The 20,120-nt window shown below is 37.7% G+C and overlaps 4 protein-coding genes across 4 annotated transcripts; 2 read left to right on the top strand and 2 right to left on the bottom strand.

Annotated features, from left to right (window-relative positions):
* The first annotated feature begins 2,128 nt into the window (after positions 1–2,128).
* Positions 2,129–7,329, top strand: LOC137197628 (rab5 GDP/GTP exchange factor-like). The gene is made up of 9 exons (XM_067611117.1): positions 2,129–2,443; positions 3,844–4,028; positions 4,453–4,580; positions 4,959–5,110; positions 5,221–5,290; positions 5,378–5,513; positions 5,609–5,703; positions 5,809–6,065; positions 6,174–7,329. Exons 2-9 carry the CDS (start codon positions 3,871–3,873, stop codon positions 6,588–6,590), a joined length of 1,413 nt encoding a protein of 470 aa, XP_067467218.1. The 5' UTR covers positions 2,129–2,443; positions 3,844–3,870; the 3' UTR covers positions 6,591–7,329.
* A 1,079-nt stretch (positions 7,330–8,408) lies between these two features.
* Positions 8,409–11,319, top strand: psmd9 (proteasome 26S subunit, non-ATPase 9). The gene is made up of 6 exons (XM_067611124.1): positions 8,409–8,592; positions 8,723–8,822; positions 9,554–9,747; positions 9,877–9,978; positions 10,309–10,397; positions 10,710–11,319. Exons 1-6 carry the CDS (start codon positions 8,467–8,469, stop codon positions 10,735–10,737), a joined length of 639 nt encoding a protein of 212 aa, XP_067467225.1. The 5' UTR covers positions 8,409–8,466; the 3' UTR covers positions 10,738–11,319.
* Positions 11,320–11,535: 216 nt separating this feature from the next.
* On the bottom strand, positions 11,536–15,161 carry gtf2h3 (general transcription factor IIH, polypeptide 3). Its single transcript, XM_067611122.1, has 13 exons — positions 14,793–15,161; positions 14,569–14,648; positions 14,374–14,480; positions 14,008–14,147; positions 13,659–13,721; positions 13,135–13,164; positions 13,011–13,039; positions 12,851–12,925; positions 12,710–12,763; positions 12,547–12,615; positions 12,305–12,440; positions 12,174–12,210; positions 11,536–12,074 (listed from the first exon to the last, which is right to left on the bottom strand). Exons 1-13 carry the CDS (start codon positions 14,800–14,802, stop codon positions 12,005–12,007), a joined length of 900 nt encoding a protein of 299 aa, XP_067467223.1. The 5' UTR covers positions 14,803–15,161; the 3' UTR covers positions 11,536–12,004.
* Positions 15,162–16,533: 1,372 nt separating this feature from the next.
* On the bottom strand, positions 16,534–19,409 carry LOC137197657 (Rieske domain-containing protein). The gene is made up of 4 exons (XM_067611123.1): positions 19,055–19,409; positions 17,812–18,069; positions 17,245–17,279; positions 16,534–17,101 (listed from the first exon to the last, which is right to left on the bottom strand). The coding sequence occupies exons 2-4, from the start codon at positions 18,041–18,043 to the stop codon at positions 16,817–16,819; spliced, it is 552 nt and encodes a 183-aa protein (XP_067467224.1). The 5' UTR covers positions 18,044–18,069; positions 19,055–19,409; the 3' UTR covers positions 16,534–16,816.
* Positions 19,410–20,120: the final 711 nt, after the last annotated feature.

Below are 20,120 nucleotides of genomic sequence, written 5' to 3' on the forward strand. Positions count from 1 at the left end.
TCACAATTCTAGGTATATAATCCATAGTTTAAAGTTTCTTCTCTTGGCAGTATCACAGTAGATTATGCAGTAACAGATTTGGACCCTGTCTCTTTCAGAGCATTCAGTTAAGCAACAAACCCCCTTTTCAGACCATAACCAGATCAGGATCTACCTTAAAAGAATACACTCTAACCAACCATGCCCCAACTCCAGTAAATTATATCATATAACAGCTCACTACATATGGAAGCAAAATAGGTTATCTGAATATCAGGAGGCAATGAGCAGCCATGGAATCCAAGAGCCTTTAAATTCTTTCCTGGCCTGTTCATATTCACACAGTCAAGAAGGAGTAAACGTGGCCACAGAGCACATTAACAATATCTTTCATCATGTGGCATAACAATCTAACTTATCCTTCCTAAAACTAAACCCAAAAAAGAGAAAACAAGAAAAATGGTTTGACTCAGAATGCAAAAACATGAGGAAAAAACTAAGACAATTATCCAACCAGAAACACAGAGCTCCAGAAAATCAGGAGCTACATATTCACTATGGTGACACACTCAAACAATATAAACAGACACTGAGAACTGAGAGAGAGCAACACCTCAAAAACCAAGTCAACTTAATAGAAGAATCAATAAACTCAAACAGTTTCTGGGATCACTGGAAGACCTTAGACAATAATAATAATAATAATAATAATAATAATAATAATAATAATAATAATAATAATCTAGCCATTCAAGATGGAGACATATGGATAAAGCACTTCAAAGACTTATACAAAGAAACTCACAACACACCCGAACAAGACCAAATACAAGGGAAATTGAACCAATTAGAAACAATCATGAAGGACTACCAAAACCCATTAGATTACCAAATTATTGAAAATGAATTAGACCAAAAACTGAAAACCCTAAAATGTAGAGAAGCCTGTGGACCTGACATCATCATTAATGAGATGCTGAAACACATGGACTCTAAGTTCAGATCAGCCATTCTGAAACTTTTCAATTTAGTACTCAGAGTTGGCTATTTTCCTGAAATATGGAGTGAAGGACTAATAAGCCTCATATTTAAAAGTGGGGACAAGACAGACCCCCAAAATTACTGTGGAATCTGCATAAATTCATGTCTGGGAAAAGTCTTATGTAGTATACTAAATTTACGAATCATAAACTTCATTACAGAGCATCATTTATTAAGCAAAGGCAAATTGGATTCCTTCCTGAATTTAGAACCACAGATAATATTTTTACATTGAACCCTCTAATTGATAATTACGTGCACAAAATGATAGAAAAAATTATGCTTGCTTTGTGGATTTTTCAAAAAGCTTTTGATTCAACTGGCACAACAGCCTTTTCTTTAAATTGATCGAAAGTGGTATTGGAGGAAAAGTATATGATCTGATCAAATCAATGTATTCTAAAGCAAAATGCTCAATTAAGATTGGAACAAAGAAAACAGAGTCTTTCTGCCAGAGACGTGGAGTAAGACAAGGCTGTAGCCTCAGCCCCATGCTATTCAATATATACATTAATGAACTGGCAAAACAATTTCCCCTGCACCTGAACTGAAATTACAAGACACTGAAATAAAGTGTCTCCTATAACCTGATGACCTGGTCCTGCTGTCCCTCACCAAAGGGGGGTTAAAGCAACACTTATTAGAACTGGAAAAATACTGTCAAACCTGGGTCCTGAGAAGTCAACCAGCCCAAAACTAAAGTGCTCATTTTTCAGAAAAGGTCCAGACTACAGAGAAACACCAGCTTCACAATTGGAAACAACCCTATTGAACAAACAAATCACTACACATATTTAAGACTAAAAATTTCAAACACAGGAAATTTTAGCTTGGCTGTGAATGAACTAAAAGACAGCTTTCTATGCCATCAACAGATCAATAAACACTGAACTACCAATTAGAACTTGGCTCAAAATATTCAAATCAATCATTGATATAACTGGTTCAAATGGCTTTATTTAAATGTTTAAACGAACAGGTTTGATATCCAGAATATAAATTCTAAGTCATGATGTTACACACACCGGTACGTTAGGTGGCGGTGTGCACCTTAACGTTGATTTGTAGTCCGCCAGTACAACCAAAGAAGAAGAAGAAGAAGATATCGCATGTTGTTCGAAATATCACATGGTTCCAACCTTAGAGTTGGTGTCCGGAAGAATTTTCCGGTTGCACTGGTTTGAAAGCAGCTGATCTCTGTTGCTGATTATCTGGCTGTGGTTCATGTCGTCAACTTTTACTGTTTTTTTTTTAGCTTGTCTTACATTTTCGCCACCGCTGTTTCTTACTTTTTTCACTACATCCCGTTGACTGAGGTCTGAAGGATTATCGCTGCGAGGACTTTGTGACGGTTCAGACAGCAGAAAGAGAAAAATAGCACTCCTATAAGGAAGCGGCTAGTTATGATTTCACCAACTGACAGGTGAGGAGACATTATAATTGTCTACAGGGGACTTATCCATGTGAGAAATAGCGTTTTAAGTCCGACACAAGTTGAGTGAGATTATGCATCTAACCGAAAAAGTTAGCTAACTTTAGCCGGTGGTTGTTATCTCCAATCCGCTCAGCTGACTAAAACTATTAAGTAGCTAACAATGTTAGTTAGCCAACACTCAGCTCTCATAAACCTTTAGACAGTGAGGTAAGTCTCACCTGTCAGCTCAGCTACTGTTAAACCATATTAACTATCTGCGCTTTGAACGTAATAATTTGAAAAAGTTTCCAAACAGCGTTGACAGTTGTTAGCTAGGAACATAAAAACTGTAATGAAGGATATAAAAGTAAAGGATAATCACTCTCTATGAAACTTTGTATGATTAAGTAGTTTAAACAGCATTAAATACTTGGACAAAATGTCCTTTTAATCATCAGCAGTTTTAAAGTTGTTTTTTGTAACTGTAAGCCAATTCAGAATCAGTAATTTACATAAGTATTTGTCAAGAATAGTTCATATACATTGTCTAAACTGTAGTCAAGTCAATTTTATTGATATCACAGATCACTAATTTGCCTCAGGGGGGCTTTACAGTCTGTACAGCAATACAACATCCTCTATCCTTAGACCCTCAATTCGGATAAGAAAAAAACTCCCTAATAAAAGCCCTTTTAAAGGGGAAATAAATTCTTAAAATTGTGTCTTCTACTTCATTGAGAAATCCTGAAACTATGAATCTGTAAATATTTTTCATTTCAAAAGTTAAACTGAGAGACGCAAGATGTCTTCTACTTCACTAAAAAGTTGATTCTCAGTGTTATATTGAACCATTATTGGCTCCAAACTAGTTGTGATGTTCAAAAGATCATGCTAACACATACATACTTTAAACTCAGAGTAAATGTGAGCTCAGAGAAACTTTGCTCCTACAGCAGATGAATGTGAAAACAGTCTCCAAGTGTCAAACTCTGCACATACAGTGATGGACAAACATCCAAGTTAAATAACCATCGGCTAAGCACGTGGAGCAGTAATTCACTTCGAAATGCAAAAATCGCAACTTTCTTTCTCTTAAAGGCAACACTTTTTGAAATCGTTAAGTTCAAGAGCATTGGAGAGGAGTATTTCTGGGTTTTAGCGTGCTGTACTGCACTCTAAGAGCAGGGCCAAGTAAAGAAGCCTGAGGTAATGTGCCATGTTTAGGACAACCAGGCTCTTGAGCAGTGAACGCTAAGCACGTGAGATTTAGTTCCCTGCAGCCACAAACACAAGACAAACTGGGTTTCCTTTGAAAGATTTAACATTCAAATGAATCACATTAGAGCTACAAAGTTACACTGAAAACCCTTCTATTTTCTGTTGTGAAATAGTAATGATATGTCCAACAGGTGGGAGTAATATATAAGAGCTCTACAATGTGGACAGACAAGCAAAGAGGAATCAGAGTTTCTCAGGAGGAGCTGCTCTGCAAGAACGCCTGTGGGTATTATGGAAACCCTGCATGGCAAGGTTTCTGCTCCAAGTGCTGGAGAGAGAGAGCCCGTCCAGCTGGAGCCGAGAGACAAGACGCGAGGTGAACACACACACGGTTTATAGGGATCATTCGGAGCATTTAGATCTGGACATCAGGTATAATGACATTTTGACCATGGTTTGCTATATTAAGGTGGTGGTCTTGTGTGGAGATTGATTCTTGTCACAACACCTAAAACGTAATACATCATAGAAACTGCAGTTACACCATTGTGCTCTCCCTTTAAGGAAAAGACTTCAGAGGAGATTGTTATGTTAATAAGATAAGATAAATAGAGCTACTTTATTAAGTCCATGAATTAAAGCAGATAGTGGTTATTGTCATTTTATTTACTCATTAATATGTATAGTTAATAACTGCTTTGGTAACTTCACTATCCTCTAACCATCAGCTGGAGGCAATTTAAGTACTTCAGATTAAAACAGGTTTAGTTTTGGATATCTAATGTTGTCGTTCCTTGCAGACCAACCAATGACGGAACTCCTCTCACCTTCTCCAAATTTGAGGAGAAGAAAAATGCGGAAAAGGGCCGTCGAATTAACACAATGAGGAGACTCTTCTGGGGTAGCCCATCACCTCCCAAACGTCAAGGTACTTCTGGTTAGCTCTGTGTACTTTGATTCTGTGCTCTCAGATACATCAATTTGAAAAGTTGTCTTTTCACAGCGTGTTTCTAAATGGAGTAGTTTCTTAGGCCCCGTCGGTATGTGGAATGTTTTTTTGTGCCTAAGAGTAAAAATCCCTCATCAGCTGCTTCACCAAATTTGGGTCGGACTCCGGGCATATCTCCTAAGAATTAAGAGCAAAAAGGTCTTGACAGAAATGATAACAAAGATACATTTGAGAGCTGGTAATTGGAAAAAAATCAACAAAAAAACTAAGTACAACCAATTTTAAGGTCCTGCTACTAGAGATTGAACCTGGGTATCTGTGATGTTGATAATTAACATCTCCCTTTTCCTTCTCTAGAGTCTTCTGAAACACATGCAAATGTGTTGAAAGCCTACCAGGGCCTTGAGCCTGGGGACTTCACTGGTTTCCTAAAGATACTTCGGAGCCCATCCTCCCAGCGCTTGCAGTCCCGATGTACAGCTTTCCTCAAGACAATGGAGGCTTACCATGTAAATATCTGTTTAAGAGTTTAATATGGTTATTCTATCACATTACAATTTTCATAAAATCTCTTTGATACTGCATGGTAGAGCTGATTAGAATCTCATCATCTGTACAGGATCTGCCGGTACAGAAGCAGTCGGATCTTGTGCAGGATTTCTACCAGTCCTTTGCTGAATATTTTAGCAGTGAGTACAGATCAGTTCAACATTCCTGGGGCTGTTTATTCTGCTGACACGGGAATATTAAATGACTTTTGTCGTTTTTATATTTAGGTTTCTCCGAGGCCCAGGTCACTCAGATAATGGAGCATGTGGAGAAGTTGATAATGACACGGTTGCACAAATGGGTTTTCTGCCATGACAGCTGTGATGATGAACAGAAGGACCTGGCTCTGCAGAGAAGAATACGGTTAGATTTACGTACAAGTTACCTGTGTTGCGTTAAATTGAAACCTCCTAACCGAAACACCTGCTGGATGCTGACTGATGTCTTTGTCTTTGCAGTTCATTAAACTGGGTTACTCCTCAGATGCTGGGTGTACCTTTTCCGGAAAATAACACCACAGTCACAGGTGATCCCTTTCTGCCGGCTATAACAGGTGATTCTATGTTTCACTACTTCATCTCATGAGGAAAAGTATGTCAAATTTCACATATGCAAGTTCTGAAATCCTGGTCTTTGACAATTCATTTATTTCCAACAGCCATAATTGAGATGGATGCCAAACGAGCGCCTCAGGACAAACTTGCATGTGTGACCAAATGCAGTCAGCACGTTTTCGAAGCACTCTCCACCTCGAACACTGAGCCCGCTAATGCCGATGACTTCCTGTCAGGCCTGGTTTATGTGGTGCTGAAGGCCAATCCACCTCGATTACACTCCAACATGCAATATGTGATTCGTTTTGGCCTCCCTCACAGTCTGATGGCAGGAGAGAGCGGCTACTATTTCACAAATTTGGTCAGTTTATTGCAAGTGTAGTGAAATTCACTCATCTGGCATACAAAAAACGTTTTGTTTTTTTTTGTAAGATCTGTTAATCACTCACACTGTTGTCCTCTGTTTTAGTCTTGTGCAGTGGCCTTCATTGAAAAACTGGATGGACCAGCACTCAACCTCAGTCCAGAAGAGTTTGAGGGCTACATGCTGCGTCAGCGAGCTCCCTTTGCACGAAGCAAGAGGCAGCAAGCTGCCAGTGAAACACAACACCTGCTAGAGGAGCTGAAGGGCAGACAGGAGAAGCTGGACCAAGGAATGGATGCTCTCGGCGTGCAGCTACAAAAGTGGGTGCAAGCAGTTAATTCACAACTGGATGAGGCAACAGGCCAGCTTGCTGTGGTGCAGAAGGAGATAACAGCTCAGTCGGAGCTCTCACAGTTCTCATCCTCATCTCATGACACGGTGCCACCGGGGGACGACACCAAAGACCAGACGGTGCTGGTGTTTTCAGATGAATGTGCAGGTCCTGAAGATACAGACTGTTAGCTATAAAAAAAAAAAAACCCATCTAATTTGGTACTTGACTTTTTTAATCCTCAGCACTAATGTTTGTAGGTTGCAGAAAGAAACACAGATTTATATTCAAGTGCCACATTTGCACAAGTTCCAACCTTAGAAATCTTGGAATTTGTAAGCCATTTGAACATGAAGGAAATATTTATAAATGACACTTTTTCCATTAATATCACAGGGTGCACAGGTGCTTTTAATGGCTTTGTTAAGATAATAGTTTGCACATATTTCCTGTTTGAGGATGAAGGCCATCACACTTACATTCCAATTTACAATATATGCACAAATATTGATCAGAAGTAATATTTAAACACTCAGGTTATGCAGCACTTGAGGATATCGTCTAACACTTTAAGGGTGCTTATTTAATATTGACCTTTTTCCAATAGTGTATATCAATGTGCCTACTCATACAATGCTGTGAAGTGAATAAATATGCTAGAGGAGGAAATATTAGATGGCAGTTGATCCACTTAGACCACTACAAGTCACAGGGGGTATTTAGTTTAATCAGGGTTTTCAGAGCTCTGTGTTGCCTTCATTGTCTGTACGAGGATGAAATGACTGGTGCAACACAATTGTATTTATTTTACCATCTGTGTTAGTGTGGAGTAGGTACACAGTGTTTACAGATGTCTTTTGAAGAAATTAAAGGAGTTTATGTTATGATAAAAAATTGTATCCAATATTAAATATTATATCTATGATTTAATATTGTGTGCGTTTGTGCTTTTCTTTCATTTTTCAGCAGACTGAGGAAGAGAGTGATATTTGTGTTTAATCTTGATGAATGTAACGTCAAAAAGAAATGTTTGGTTGGTCTCAAAAAAAGTCAATTTAAGGACTAAAAAAACTGCTTTGTGACAGTAAATGTGCTTGTATATAATGATTTTATACTGAGAATGCTCTTCCACTGCTTAAGTACTAATAATTATAGTCAATCACTTCTACAATTATATATGGATTTTTTGCCATGGAGGAATTAAATATTCACTCTGAACATACTCTGTTATTGTTGTACTTAAAGGACAGGTTCACAATTATTCAAGTGTGTCTTAAAACAACATTCAGGTGCCCATATGAACACAAACAGGTTTTCCTCACTGTAATGATTCTTCTTGTTTATACTGACTATTAAAAGATCTTGTTCAAATGTGCTTTCAATGTAAGTGATGGAGGCCAAAATCCACAGTGTGTCCACACAGTGATTTTGTGAAAAAATGCATTTAAAGGTTTATCTGAGTTAGTCATATCAAGTGGATATCTGCCACATTTACAGTCTTTTAAGCATCAAATTCCCTCTTTGTGTTTCCCTGTTGAGCTGCAGTGGAAGATATTTACTTGATTTGACTAGTTTGGAAGGCTGAAGCTTCATATTAGCTTCAGATAAACTTTGAAATACATTTTTGCACAGGGGGAGGCTTGTGGATTTTGAAAAGAAAGGATCTTCTAATGGTCAGTATGAACAGGAGGAACGATAACAAGAAAAACAGTTTTCATTTGGGAACAATACTATTTTTTAAGACAGACTTAACTTCAAATGTGTGAATATCATGTATAAAAGGGGACACGGATAAAAGAGTCAAAAAGAGCCAAAATTGCTTCGCTTGACAAAGACCATCTTGCATTTGAAATAAGGGTTGTGAATTATTTGGTGGTTGTTTAACTGCTTTTGACATGTCTTTGGGATTGTGTCTTCTTTCATCGACCAGTTGGTGGCAGTAGAGCGCGTAGATTTGCTGCAACCTACATGAAGAAGAAGAAGGTGGGCCTGATACGAAGAAGATTCGGTATCAGGCCCACAATTCACCGGGATCACAGAATTCGTCGTTACACCGTGAACAGGAAGATGAGGATGACAGGGGAAAGCAGTTCTGGAAACTCAGAAACAACAATGGATGATGTAAAAAATCTTATTAAAAAGAAAGATAACATCGAAGAGCAGATAAAAGCGTATTACGACGTTTTGGAGGACGTAAGTCTGTCAGACAACCAATAACAGTAGTCAGTAATAGTCACCTGCAGCGCTAAGCTAACTCAAGGCTAACTTACATCATTTGGGTTAACTGAATGTACTTTAAACATGGCTTTCTTTACGTTTACAGCAAGGTGTCGGAGTTGAAGGTCCATTGGTTGATGCAGAGGGTTACCCCAGAGACGATGTTAACTTGTACCAGATCAGGAACGCGAGACACAACATTTCCTGTAAGTAACAGTTGTTTCTAGTGTTTTCTGGGACCAGTTTATGTAACAGGATGTTTTGGGAGCAGCACATTTTCCAGCAAGCCTCTTGTTCCGCGGTCATTCAGGGATAATTGACTTGAACTGACTGAAAAATACAGGACAGAATAATCCACACCACAACTGGCCAAATATTGGCTATCAATATAGTTTGATAGATACTGATATCATTTTTCTGAAAATATGTTAATGTATGTTAATTAGCTGGAACTTTTTTCATTTACAATTTATATGCTGCTTATTCTTTTCTTTTATTCTCTTTGTTATTCATCTGTAAAATGTTAGAAAACAGTAAGTTCAGTAGAAATCAACAATACTTGCATATTCGATTATTATATATATTATGCATTATACATATTCAATGATTCTGGATTTTTCAATTAAGAAGAAAGGAGTAGATTTTAATGATCTTTAGCTAGTGTGTTAGACTTTTTTTGGATAAACCATATCAGACATAAATTATTCCTAGCATTTTATGTACTTTGGGATATTTTTATGTCTTAAAACATGTCTGGAGGAGATCTGTAAATAATAAGTTAAACCATCAATTGATCATTAGAATAGTTGTCAATTAAGTTTCTGTCAATTGTCTAATTGTTTTAGCTCTACATCACAGCATTTCTCCTTTTGAGAATAAACTTTTTCATAATAAAACATAAACATTTCTAAAGTAATGCCTCGATTGTGTCTTACAGGCCTGCAGAATGATCACAAGGCCATCATGGTGGAGATAGAGGAAGCGCTGCACAAGCTGCATGCTCGAGAGAAAGCCAAGCGGGAACAAGATGAGGCAGAAGCCCAGGAAGAGGCGATGGAGCAGCAGGTCACGCTGCCTTCTCCTTTTGCACGGGTGGATGCTGTCACACAAGGATCACCGGCCTGTGGAGCTGTGAGTGATGTGAACTATGCGTTAATATCCAGATATGACAAACTATGACTATTTTACATTGAAGTGAAGACTCAAAGAGCAGCTGTTTCTGTCCTGTGATCGCAATTTCTGGTGTGTTTCTTTCCAAAGGGCCTCAGAGTTGGAGATGAAGTCATTGAGTTTGGTTCTGTGAACACAGAGAACTTTCAGAACCTGCAGAATATTGCTTCTGTGGTACAACATAGTGAAGGGGTAAGCCACTCAAATAATCCACAGCTGCTTTTTTGATTGGGCAACAAATCTAATTTTATTGTTTTCCATTTTTCAATTCAACTGTGTTGTGATATTTATTATTTTTTCTGATGCTGTTTGTTGTCTAAATGAAAAGAAACCCGAATTCTTCAAGAATGATTTATGAATTCCTTGAGATTGCAGCTAAAAATAGGCTCCTCACTATTTATTTTAAGATTTTTCCATAACACAGATGGTTTGAAGGTCTTCTGGCAGTCGAGTTATGTTCTTTTTATCATATTGCTCAGCCTTATGTGCCTTCTATGTCTGTGTTTTCATTTCCTCCTACAGAAACCATTGCGTGTTGTAGTGATCCGGGACGGTCAGAGAGCACAGATGAGCTTGACTCCACAGCGATGGTCAGGCAGAGGTCTGCTGGGGTGAGTGCCATCGACATTCAGTCACGTGTCGGGATTGGCAAAGATTCATCAGTTAGTCTAGTACAGTTGCTGATATTTAGAAGCAAAGAAAGCCGTGAAGCCCCCAATAAATAAAGTTACTGAAATGCTACAAGTGAAGCAGAGTAAATGTTTCTCTCAGTGTGTTTTACTTTGACAAGTAGCAATGATATTGTTAAAATACGTCTACACCTTAAAACGCTCAGTTCAAATAGATCTAAACAGCTGTCTGTTGGTGTTAGCAGGTTTAAAGTGGTTCACATCACTCACAAGCCTGTCCTTGTTCTTTTTCAGATGCAACATTGTTCCAATCCATCGATGATCGCCGTGACATTGGACAGCATTGTGAAACCCCTCCCCTACTTTTATCATCTCTGGATGGTTTCAAATAAATTAACTCTGACTCTTTACACACCACAGAAATTAGAAATTTCAGAATCTTAAACAAATCTGGATCTATTTCCTTCATACGAGAGCAGATTTCAGTTTGGGATGTATGAAAACAAAGTGTCAAAGTGCTTCTGTTATAGAAGTTGTGTTGAGTTTACTTAACTGAGTGAATATTTCTACTTGATACTCTGAATAGATTCTTTCATGTTAAAACAATTGACTTTAAGTTGAAGAAGAGTTTTTCCCTCTTAGGAGCTTGAATGTACTCAGCGAATGTCATTGCAAGTATTGATATGTTTTCTACATATTGTGTGCAAGTGGTAATTTTGGTTCAGGAGTAGCACTAAAAAAAACAGAGAAGAAGCCACTGGAGACTTTGGAGAGTAATTGATTCACTTTGCTTCTATCGTTGTGAGGCTTGATGACCCATCAAATGTTATGTAGCAGCAAATCAGGGAATGTTGATATGATGATGGATTACTACTGAAATGTTCATTTAACATTTAATCAAAGATTTTATTTGTTTTGAGTGAACTTCTTTCATACACGACTCACTGTGTTCATTAAGTAAAATATTCCTACGTCTACACATCATTGATGATTGATTTGGCCGAACAGAGATGAAGAATTTGAACTGTTTATACGGATGAGTCCGTTATAGTGAGATGACAAAAAGCCATATGTGACCAACATGTCTTAAAACAAAGAGCAATTTGTTACTATTTCCAAACACATTTCAAAAAGTTTTATTTTATAAAAACGTACACAACAAATGTCAAAAATATTATTTCTTTTCAAAAGCAGGAACTCCTCTTTACCCAACATCATACACTGCTAAATTTCAGTATGTGCCAATTAATATAATTATGAACACAATCACATCAATAAAGACGTGTGAACACATGTTATGAACTTGGACCAAATGTTTGTATTTATATGCTAAAAATATTTGCATATTCTCATTGATCAGATTACTCAGGAAGACACAATCGTCTCTACAAAGTCAAAATACCTGATTAACAGGTATAAATGTGACATCAGTTCAGTAGTAGCATGAAAAGGCAGTGAATGTTTTCATTTGGCCCCATTGCTTCAAAGGATGTAAATGGGGTTTGTTACAAATCTCTGCCAAACAAAAATGGTAAAATCTGTAACACAAAGAGAGAAAAATAACTTCATTCATAACTAATTTGCAGAAATCATGTGGATGTCTTGAGTTTCTTCTTTTTGGCCTTGACCATCTGTGGTAGTTGGATTTTGAAGGCAGTCCTGTGAAGATAAAAATCACACAGCGAAATTTCAGACGTATACCAACAGTGGCCGATGAAAAGAGTTTTGGATTTAAGATTTAGTCTTTAAAATACTCACTCGCAAGTTGTACAGATGGGGCTGAAGTTGCAGAATACTTTTAAGAGAAGACAAGAAAGCGTCACCGCAAAACATAACCGCAGCTTTTGAAAGTAATATGAAGATTTTTGTGGTGGGATCTGAGCACTTACTTGACAAACAAACTGAGCAGACATAACCGATTTCAATGAGGTTACGATGGCAGAAACACGCAGCTCTGTAGTCCACGTGCACAGGTGGCGGTAGCACCAGCTGTGACCGCTGCTCAGAATCAGGCAGGAACACCCACTGTTCAGAAAACACAACCATCATCATCATCATCAACACAAAGCGACGGTTATTACATTCAAATACAATCTTCTCAGTGATGTGTGAATCTGTGTTGCGCTCTCACCAGAAGATATTGTGCCAGGGCAATCTTCTGAGGTATCTTCAGGTACAATCCTCCTGTTATATCACAAGCCTGAAAAACACACAGCTGAAGGTAAAACACCTGAGTGTAACAGGTTAGGATACGAAGAGCATAAAAGAGCAAATGTACACGCTGTAAAACAAACCTGCTGCAGGAGACCTGAGTCTGAATCCAACACGCAGGCATCTATCAGGATGTTCTGTAATAAAATACCAAACAGTGATTTTTTAAAAACAAAATATACTGTACAGGTGACAGAAAAGTGGCAAAAAACACAAGATTTTACCTGCTTCTGGGCCGCAAATATCACATTCATGAAGTTCATGTATTGGAGGGCACAGTCCTCTGCTGCTTTTATCACCTGTCCAGCAAAATGAATTACGGAGGTTCAAAATCAAGTGAATAAAAGAAAAGCACTCATAAACATTAAACCGTTCAGGGCTTACCAATATTCTTGATTTTATCTCCTTTCCAACTAAAAAAGAAAAAGCGTACATTAATATGCACTGAAAAGAAAAAACAACACTTATTGAAGAGCATTATTAAGCTTAATATTAACAACAAAATTACCCTCCATGTCCTTTGAGACCCTGTGAATATCTGAATATTAAAGGTTTAAGGAGAATTTGGAAAACATTTCAGTGATCTGCTGCACTCATTGCTTTGTTCAGAAAAAAAAAACAATCTGTTGACATTTATTTCAACTTAAACAGCAAAGAAATCTATTATCTAACAAGGGAAAGTCTTACTAACAGAACAGCACTCCATCATCCAACACATTTAATACAAAAACATCAAGTGCACAACATTTCTCAACAACTACAGTATATAAACTTCATTATATAAAGCTGGATACAACTTTGTCCATGTCAAGAGGCCCAAACTACAGATGAAAGACCATATGAAAGTGTACATGTAATAATAGTCCTTGAATTTTGCTTGTGCAATATAATGTCTCTGTTTAGCTTGTACTTCTAATTTTACTGCAGTCATTCATGATTATGAATATAATCTACTATTAGTAGCTTTACTCATTCTAAGCTGCTACGTGTCATAAATGGTAAAACTGTACAGAACTTGTATTGAAAGGATACAGCAGAGAGCTTTGGCGAGGGATCCAGCCAACAAGGTATCTGTCGAATTTCCCCTCACTTCAGCTGTAATCACATATGAGGCATAATTCATTTCAAGGAGTCACCAACAGTGTGAAATGAACCAAAAATAAAGTTAAAAGTACAATATATTAACTACTAAGATAGTAATCGGATCATTTTCACATTTTATAATAAAAACAGTCCAACTTGTTTTGCTATCAGAACGTTGAGAAAGCTTATTCCAAGAGTTGTGAAAAGTATTATTGATGATGACGACAAAGTAATAATCTGACAAGGCAGTAAAATCTACGCTGTATATTCTGTGTTCTAAAAACTGTCCTGTACCTACTTTTTGACATAAGGTTCCTGATCTCCTCAGCAATAAGGTTATTGGCAACTGACAGGAGTTCATACTTTCCATCCCCACTGGAGGATGCCTCATCCCCACCATCTCCACCTCTCCAGCTCTTACTGGGATACAGAAATTGACTGAAACAAAGTAAGTGGGAGAGGTTTGCATATAAGCAGTGACATAAAATGCAACGATGTAAAAATACTCCATTGCAAAAACAGTCTTCTTGTGTCAAACTCTGCACATACATCATTCTGCACAGTGAAGCTCAAACATCCAACTGAAGGAACAAGAGGAAACAGACATTTTTGAGTGAAGGAAGCCTTTAAGTTCAGTCTCATGGAAACTAAACTATGAAGTTACCTGTCTTGACAGTGGCTGGCGATGACTGCCAGCTTGTTTGTCCTGGTCATGGCCATGTGGGAGTTACCCATCACCATGACTGCATCCATACACTTGGACAGGGTGAACTGTGCAGAAACAAGAGAGCAGCATTTAGAAACAACAACCATCTAAGAGTAAGACAGAATAACATCTAAGTTAACAGTACTAAGTTACCTCTGGCTCACGTTGAGCTTGCTGTCCCCACCATATCGGATTTACATCCACGACGATCACCAGCAGATTGATTTCATCCTCTGCAGAAACATGTGACACATTGTAAGAACATAAAGCAGCTCTGACACAGTAAAGCGGCGAACCAGCGTCTCTCAGATGACAAGACAGGACGTGCACACTGTAAATAAAGTATATTTCATGATTTGAGCCAAACATAACGTTACCTGATGCCATCCCCGGGCAGGACTTTAACGTTAGTTTGAAGCGATCAAAGACCAGAAAGTGAAAACTGGAGCTTTATCTTCTGTTAGCTTCCATCTTTCATCTGAAACTCCACACAACTTTGCAAGCTGGTTTTAGTCAGGATATTCTGACAACGTATAGTAGTTTATAGTTGTAAAAACAGCTAAATTTATGGGCTTACAGTCACTTTAGCTACTGATGCTTGTGTTACCCACTGCATCAGGGAAACTCTCGCGAGATTTGTATGCGTTGTTTCTTCATTGTGCGGTTTGTTTGTCATAGTACAAAATAATTATGTTTTGTGATGTGACAACGCTATGGATACGGTCTGGTTGGGTTTATGCAAAAAAAACCCACTTGTTTAGGGTAAAGAAAAGGTTAGGAAAAGATCATCGTTTGGGTTAAAACGATATCTTAAAACAAATCTCGCGAGAGTTTCGCAACAACCGACCAATGCGGCGTCTTCTTCTTCTTTGCTGGCGGACGACAAACCAACGTTAAAGGTGCTTCTTGCCACCTACTGTATCGAAAATGTAACGTCAGAACATTACAAAGAAGTTATACCATGGATGTAGTTTTATTCTGGATATTAAACCTGTTTCCAGTATCCCAACTCCTTTCATCGTTAGAATGTGATGTTTCCTAACGTTAGCAGGAATGTTTGGACTGAATTTAACAGATTTTTTTGTCCTCAGTAAAGTTAAAGAAATTCATATTAAGATTTTACACAGATAATATCCCAGTCTTTTACTGTTGTAGTTAGTTGAGGTGGAGTTAGATTTAACTACTTTATATAGTGTTTAGTAGTTAAATGTACTTGCTACATTCCAACTCTTAGACCTCTTCTGAGGACTGTGTGGGCGTGTAGACATTGTGCTTGATTGACATCAGTCTTAGTTTCGTGTTATAGTTTTGCTGAACCTGTTAGGTTAGGAACCTGTTAGGACAATTTCATCATTCTTATTAGTATATAGATATTGGTGGCATGTAACTTCCAGCAAAGCTCAGCCCAAAGTCAACCTGGGCAGAGACCTACTTAACCACAGTAACTGAAAACACCTGTTTGGATTAGTATTGTCTTTGTGTTCATGTTTATATATAGTCTTCTACCAATTAAAGATACAAATATTTAACTGAGGCTGTAACTAAACATTATTTTTTATTATTTTTCAATCTGTCAATTATTTTTCTTGATTTCCTGATTAACCATTTAGTTGATAAAATGTCAAAAATTATGAGAAATCGCCATAATTTCTTCTTCTAAAGTATCGTCTTCAAATTGCTTGTTTTGTCCAACCAACAGCCCAAATCAATTTTTAATTCACAATGAAACAAAGAGAAAAGGAGCAAATCCTCCCATTTGAGAAGCTGGAAGAAAGATCCTTTCCCTGATAAATGACTTAAATGATTAATAGATTATCAAAATAGTTTTTTTGATTGACTAATCAATTGACTGTGTCATCACACAACACAATATGAGTTAATTAGAACTACATTAAGTGAGTTAATATCAACAATATGAAAACAATATCAACAATATGAAAATTTGCAGCAACATGCTACAAAATCTGATAGGATTATCTACTCTATAGTAGACACTTGTGGTGTTTTTCTCTTTGACTTGTGTTAAATAATGTTCAGAAGCATTTATGTGTATATATTGACAAATATCACCATGCACCATGATAATATTCCACATATAATTTACCAGGACAATGACACATATAAATAATCATCATTTATAGAAAAACAAGCATTATTTTTGTACAGTATTTAATCATTTTAAGCCCTAATAGTCTGTAGCAAAACAAAATATTTTAGAATCATTTCATAAATGCCAGAAATGTATACATCATATACCTGCTGACCTGATCCATGTCTGCAGTAACTCCCTGTTTTCTGTGTCCTAAAACAAACTGTGTCATCTAAGAGAGCAAAACACAATAATTAGCAATCAGTATTTTTGGTTGATTAATCAAACAATTCTAAATGCTTGAGTGTCTGGTTATTTCTTGAGTTTTGGCTGAGCCTTGAGTACGACAGTCCTGTATCTCTCAGTCTGGTAGTTGTCCGACTCAATGGCCTCGCTGGAGTCGTTCAGCGTCACATATACATCCCCATTGACCTCGGTCACCTTGTGAATCCTTTGTTTGACGCCCTTGGAGCGCCAGTGTGTTCTCAGCGGTTTGGCTGTAGGATCATCCACAGCTTGGTAGAGCCCTTCCCCTTCTGCCAGTGTGATCTTGTACTTGTGCCACGGACACACGATGCACGGCCGCCCATTAAACTCCTGCCGGCGTCACAGCATGAAGGTGATGACAGAGATGATATAATGGAAGTGTCGGTAGCAGTCTCACAGTAAGATTCACACAGAGGACAGCCTTTTTTTTGTCAACTGATCCCAATATCTGGAGAAAAAAACAGCCAACTCACCTCAATGTCTCCATATGCTAATGGACCACCTGCATCTGTCAGTAGGAAAACAGTGTCATTGTCACAGCCGTGTTTCTTTATCAGTCTTTCAAACATATGATGATCCCTTACAGAGTGTAAATTCTCTACAGCTAAAAGAAAATAAGAATGTCATCATTTTTCTAAATGTCTAATAGAAAAAATCCCAAAAAGAATTAGGACAGTTTTTAGAATTACATTTTTTAAGGCTGCAAGTAACAATTAATATGCGATTAATCTGTTGATTATTTTCACAATTAATTGATTAGTTGTTTGGTCCATAAAATGTCAGAAAATAGTGAAAATGGCGTCAGTCACTGTTTTCCAAATCCTAAAATGACATCATCAAATGCTAAAATGTTTTGTTTTGTCCACAACCCAAAAGATATTCAGTTTACTATCACAGAAGATTAAAGAAACCAGAAAATATTGACATTTGACAAGCTAGAAACAGAGAATTTGGATTTTTTTTTTAATGGATTATGCCAACACACACACACACACGTGCATGCACGCGCGCGCGCACACACACACACACACACAGCTTACGGTAACAGCGCATGTCCATTGCATGAAGCTGCCCCTCGTGGTACAGGACCAGTACATCTCTGCATCCATTCACTAGCTTGGTCACACGGCCGGATTTGACAATGTCCTCCTTTTTCCCGATGAAGTGGGAGGCAAGGGGAGGGGAGGAGGAAGAGGAGGAGGAGGAGGAGGAACAGGGAGGGGGAGACGAGGAAGAGGAGGAAGTCTGAGAAGTCTCCTCCTCAGAGGACATGTTGATCACTTCTTACAGCAGGTTTCCTGGTAATGAAGAAGATTATACTTCAAGAATATTTTGATTTCTGAGAACATCATTGATAGAAAAATAGATGGATATTTTTATGCAGGGCTATTAGACTTAATTCATCTTCCTATGAAAGACCACAATACACATGAGAAGGCACAAGTTTTGTCATTTTTCCTCCAATTTCCTCATAACCAAATAACATTTTAAAAAACTTGGATCTACATTGGGATATTAATTAAGTGACAGAAATGATTCTCGTAGGTTTACAGCTTCATCCAAACCTACAGAACAATATTTGCTAAATTGCGATTTTTTGGTCATACACTGATTAACAGAATAATAATGTTGCTCTGAAGTGTTCCAGATGTTTTCAACATCAGCTTCTTTAATTTCCTCCACTTTTACATTCAGATGACTGCTGAATGGATAATAGTCTAAAAAATGAGGTAAAGGAGTAAAGGAAAACACATCTGAGGCTGTCCTGGGATGCACCCAAAGTTTCCTGAAGGGTGGTAATTAACAATCTGCATCTCTTAATTCATCCTAAAATAGATGTGAGTGACTGAGATTAAAGGAGAGAGAGAGTCAGTGTCACAGAGAGAAAGGGGAAGAGAGATGTGGACACTGAGTTGCAACGTGTTGTAACCCCATCAGAATAAGCTTCATGTAGCCCACAAACTATCTCACCATGATCCAGATTAGTTCAGATTGTATGAACTAAACTGTAATCTGCAGTCTCTCTCTTCTCCCTCAGTCAAAATGTTTTCCTTCGCATAAAGAGCTGGTATTTTTTAAGGGCTCTGAAGATACAAAATGTGGCACATAATTCTGCACATACTCACAAAAAAGACCAATAGAGACAGAATAAAATCAACAAAGACAGAAACACATCATCATGAGTCACGTTACTTCACAAAGGAGAAGTAAGTTAGTTCCTCTTTAACTCAGCTCCTGCACGTTTATAGTTAATTGTCCAATTAAAATGTCAAGACCGCCTACCTTTTATGTAGTCTGGTCACATCTCTGACACTGAATGTCATGTCCAAGTTGTGTAGTCAGTTGCCATGGTAATCTTTTTCACGGGATGGGTCTGGTATCCTGGCAACTGGCTGCTAATGATGCTAAATGTAGCTGAGACTTTAAATAGACTATCTCGCTAAAATGACAGACGACAATGTTTTAGCGCTTTATCTGCATCAAACTGACAGCATGTGTTTATTTGGACATGTAACAAATTATTAAGAGTAAACTAAACTTAGTCAGTGTTTCAGGAAAGCCATGATCTGGATCTGGAAGACATGAGGAGGAGCCAATGTTATGTGTTACATCCAATGTTGTCCGCGCTGAAACACGGACTGATGAACTAGATTCCGTGCCCTCCTTTCCCTTTAAGGCTTAAAGATCCCCTCTGCTTAAAACAACAATGTATGTCTGATATGGTTTTTCCAGAAAAAAATATAATTATCACGTTAGAAATCCTTAAAATGGCATCTACTCATTTCCCCTCATTAAAAATACCAGAATCTATGAATTTGCAAATATATTTCATCTGAGAAGTTTAACTGTTGGACACAAGATGTCTCCTACTTCACTGTAAAGTCAATTTTCAGTGTTTGTGCACTGCAGGCTTCAAGTTTCCACATCACACTTGTGTAAATTGAATATTGGACCAGGATTGGCTTCATAACTGGTTGTGATGTCACAAATCGTGCATGCATGCCCCTTAAAACTGGATTTTCAGTGAGCACAGAGAAACTTTCCACTTTCAGCAGATCAATATGAAAACAGCCTTCTAGTGTCAAACTCAGCTCAAACATCCAACTGAAAGAAGAAGAAGAAAAACATATTGTTGAGTGGAGGGAGTCTTTAACATTTTTTTTAACAACAATGCAAAGTTGTGCCAAAGTATACTCAAAGCCTTATTGTATTCGTTTATATATAATATACCTTTATGGTAATATACCAATATGTCTATGTCATGGATTACGGTAGGTTTAGATGCTGGGGGGTAAAATCGATGTGTTGGGGAAAAATATTTGTAGATTTTATGTTTGAGTGACAGAAT

The sequence above is a fragment of the Thunnus thynnus genome, chromosome 2 (assembly GCF_963924715.1).
Source record: "Thunnus thynnus chromosome 2, fThuThy2.1, whole genome shotgun sequence".
Classification (NCBI taxonomy): Eukaryota; Metazoa; Chordata; class Actinopteri; order Scombriformes; family Scombridae; genus Thunnus; species Thunnus thynnus.

Bases quoted from the DNA above. Each gene is read 5' to 3' on its own strand.
- LOC137197628 (XM_067611117.1), top strand. From the start codon at position 3,871: ATGTGGACAGACAAGCAAAGAGGAATCAGAGTTTCTCAGGAGGAGCTG. The intron at 5,704-5,808 runs GTGATTCTATGT...TATTTCCAACAG, and splicing joins CTTTCTGCCGGCTATAACAG to CCATAATTGAGATGGATGCC. The intron at 6,066-6,173 runs GTCAGTTTATTG...CCTCTGTTTTAG, and splicing joins GCTACTATTTCACAAATTTG to TCTTGTGCAGTGGCCTTCAT.
- LOC137197657 (XM_067611123.1), bottom strand. From the start codon at position 18,043: ATGTCCTCTGAGGAGGAGACTTCTCAGACTTCCTCCTCTTCCTCGTCT. The intron at 17,280-17,811 runs GTAAGCTGTGTG...TCCTACTGACAG, and splicing joins AATGGACATGCGCTGTTACC to ATGCAGGTGGTCCATTAGCA. The intron at 17,102-17,244 runs GTGAGTTGGCTG...TGACGCCGGCAG, and splicing joins TAGCATATGGAGACATTGAG to GAGTTTAATGGGCGGCCGTG.
- gtf2h3 (XM_067611122.1), bottom strand. The intron at 12,926-13,010 runs GTAAGCCCTGAA...TTTGCTGGACAG, and splicing joins AGATAAAATCAAGAATATTG to GTGATAAAAGCAGCAGAGGA. The intron at 12,211-12,304 runs GTAAGTGCTCAG...TTCTCTTAAAAG, and splicing joins CTGCTCAGTTTGTTTGTCAA to TATTCTGCAACTTCAGCCCC.
- psmd9 (XM_067611124.1), top strand. From the start codon at position 8,467: ATGAGGATGACAGGGGAAAGCAGTTCTGGAAACTCAGAAACAACAATG. The intron at 8,823-9,553 runs GTAAGTAACAGT...TGTGTCTTACAG, and splicing joins CGCGAGACACAACATTTCCT to GCCTGCAGAATGATCACAAG. The intron at 9,979-10,308 runs GTAAGCCACTCA...TTCCTCCTACAG, and splicing joins TGGTACAACATAGTGAAGGG to AAACCATTGCGTGTTGTAGT.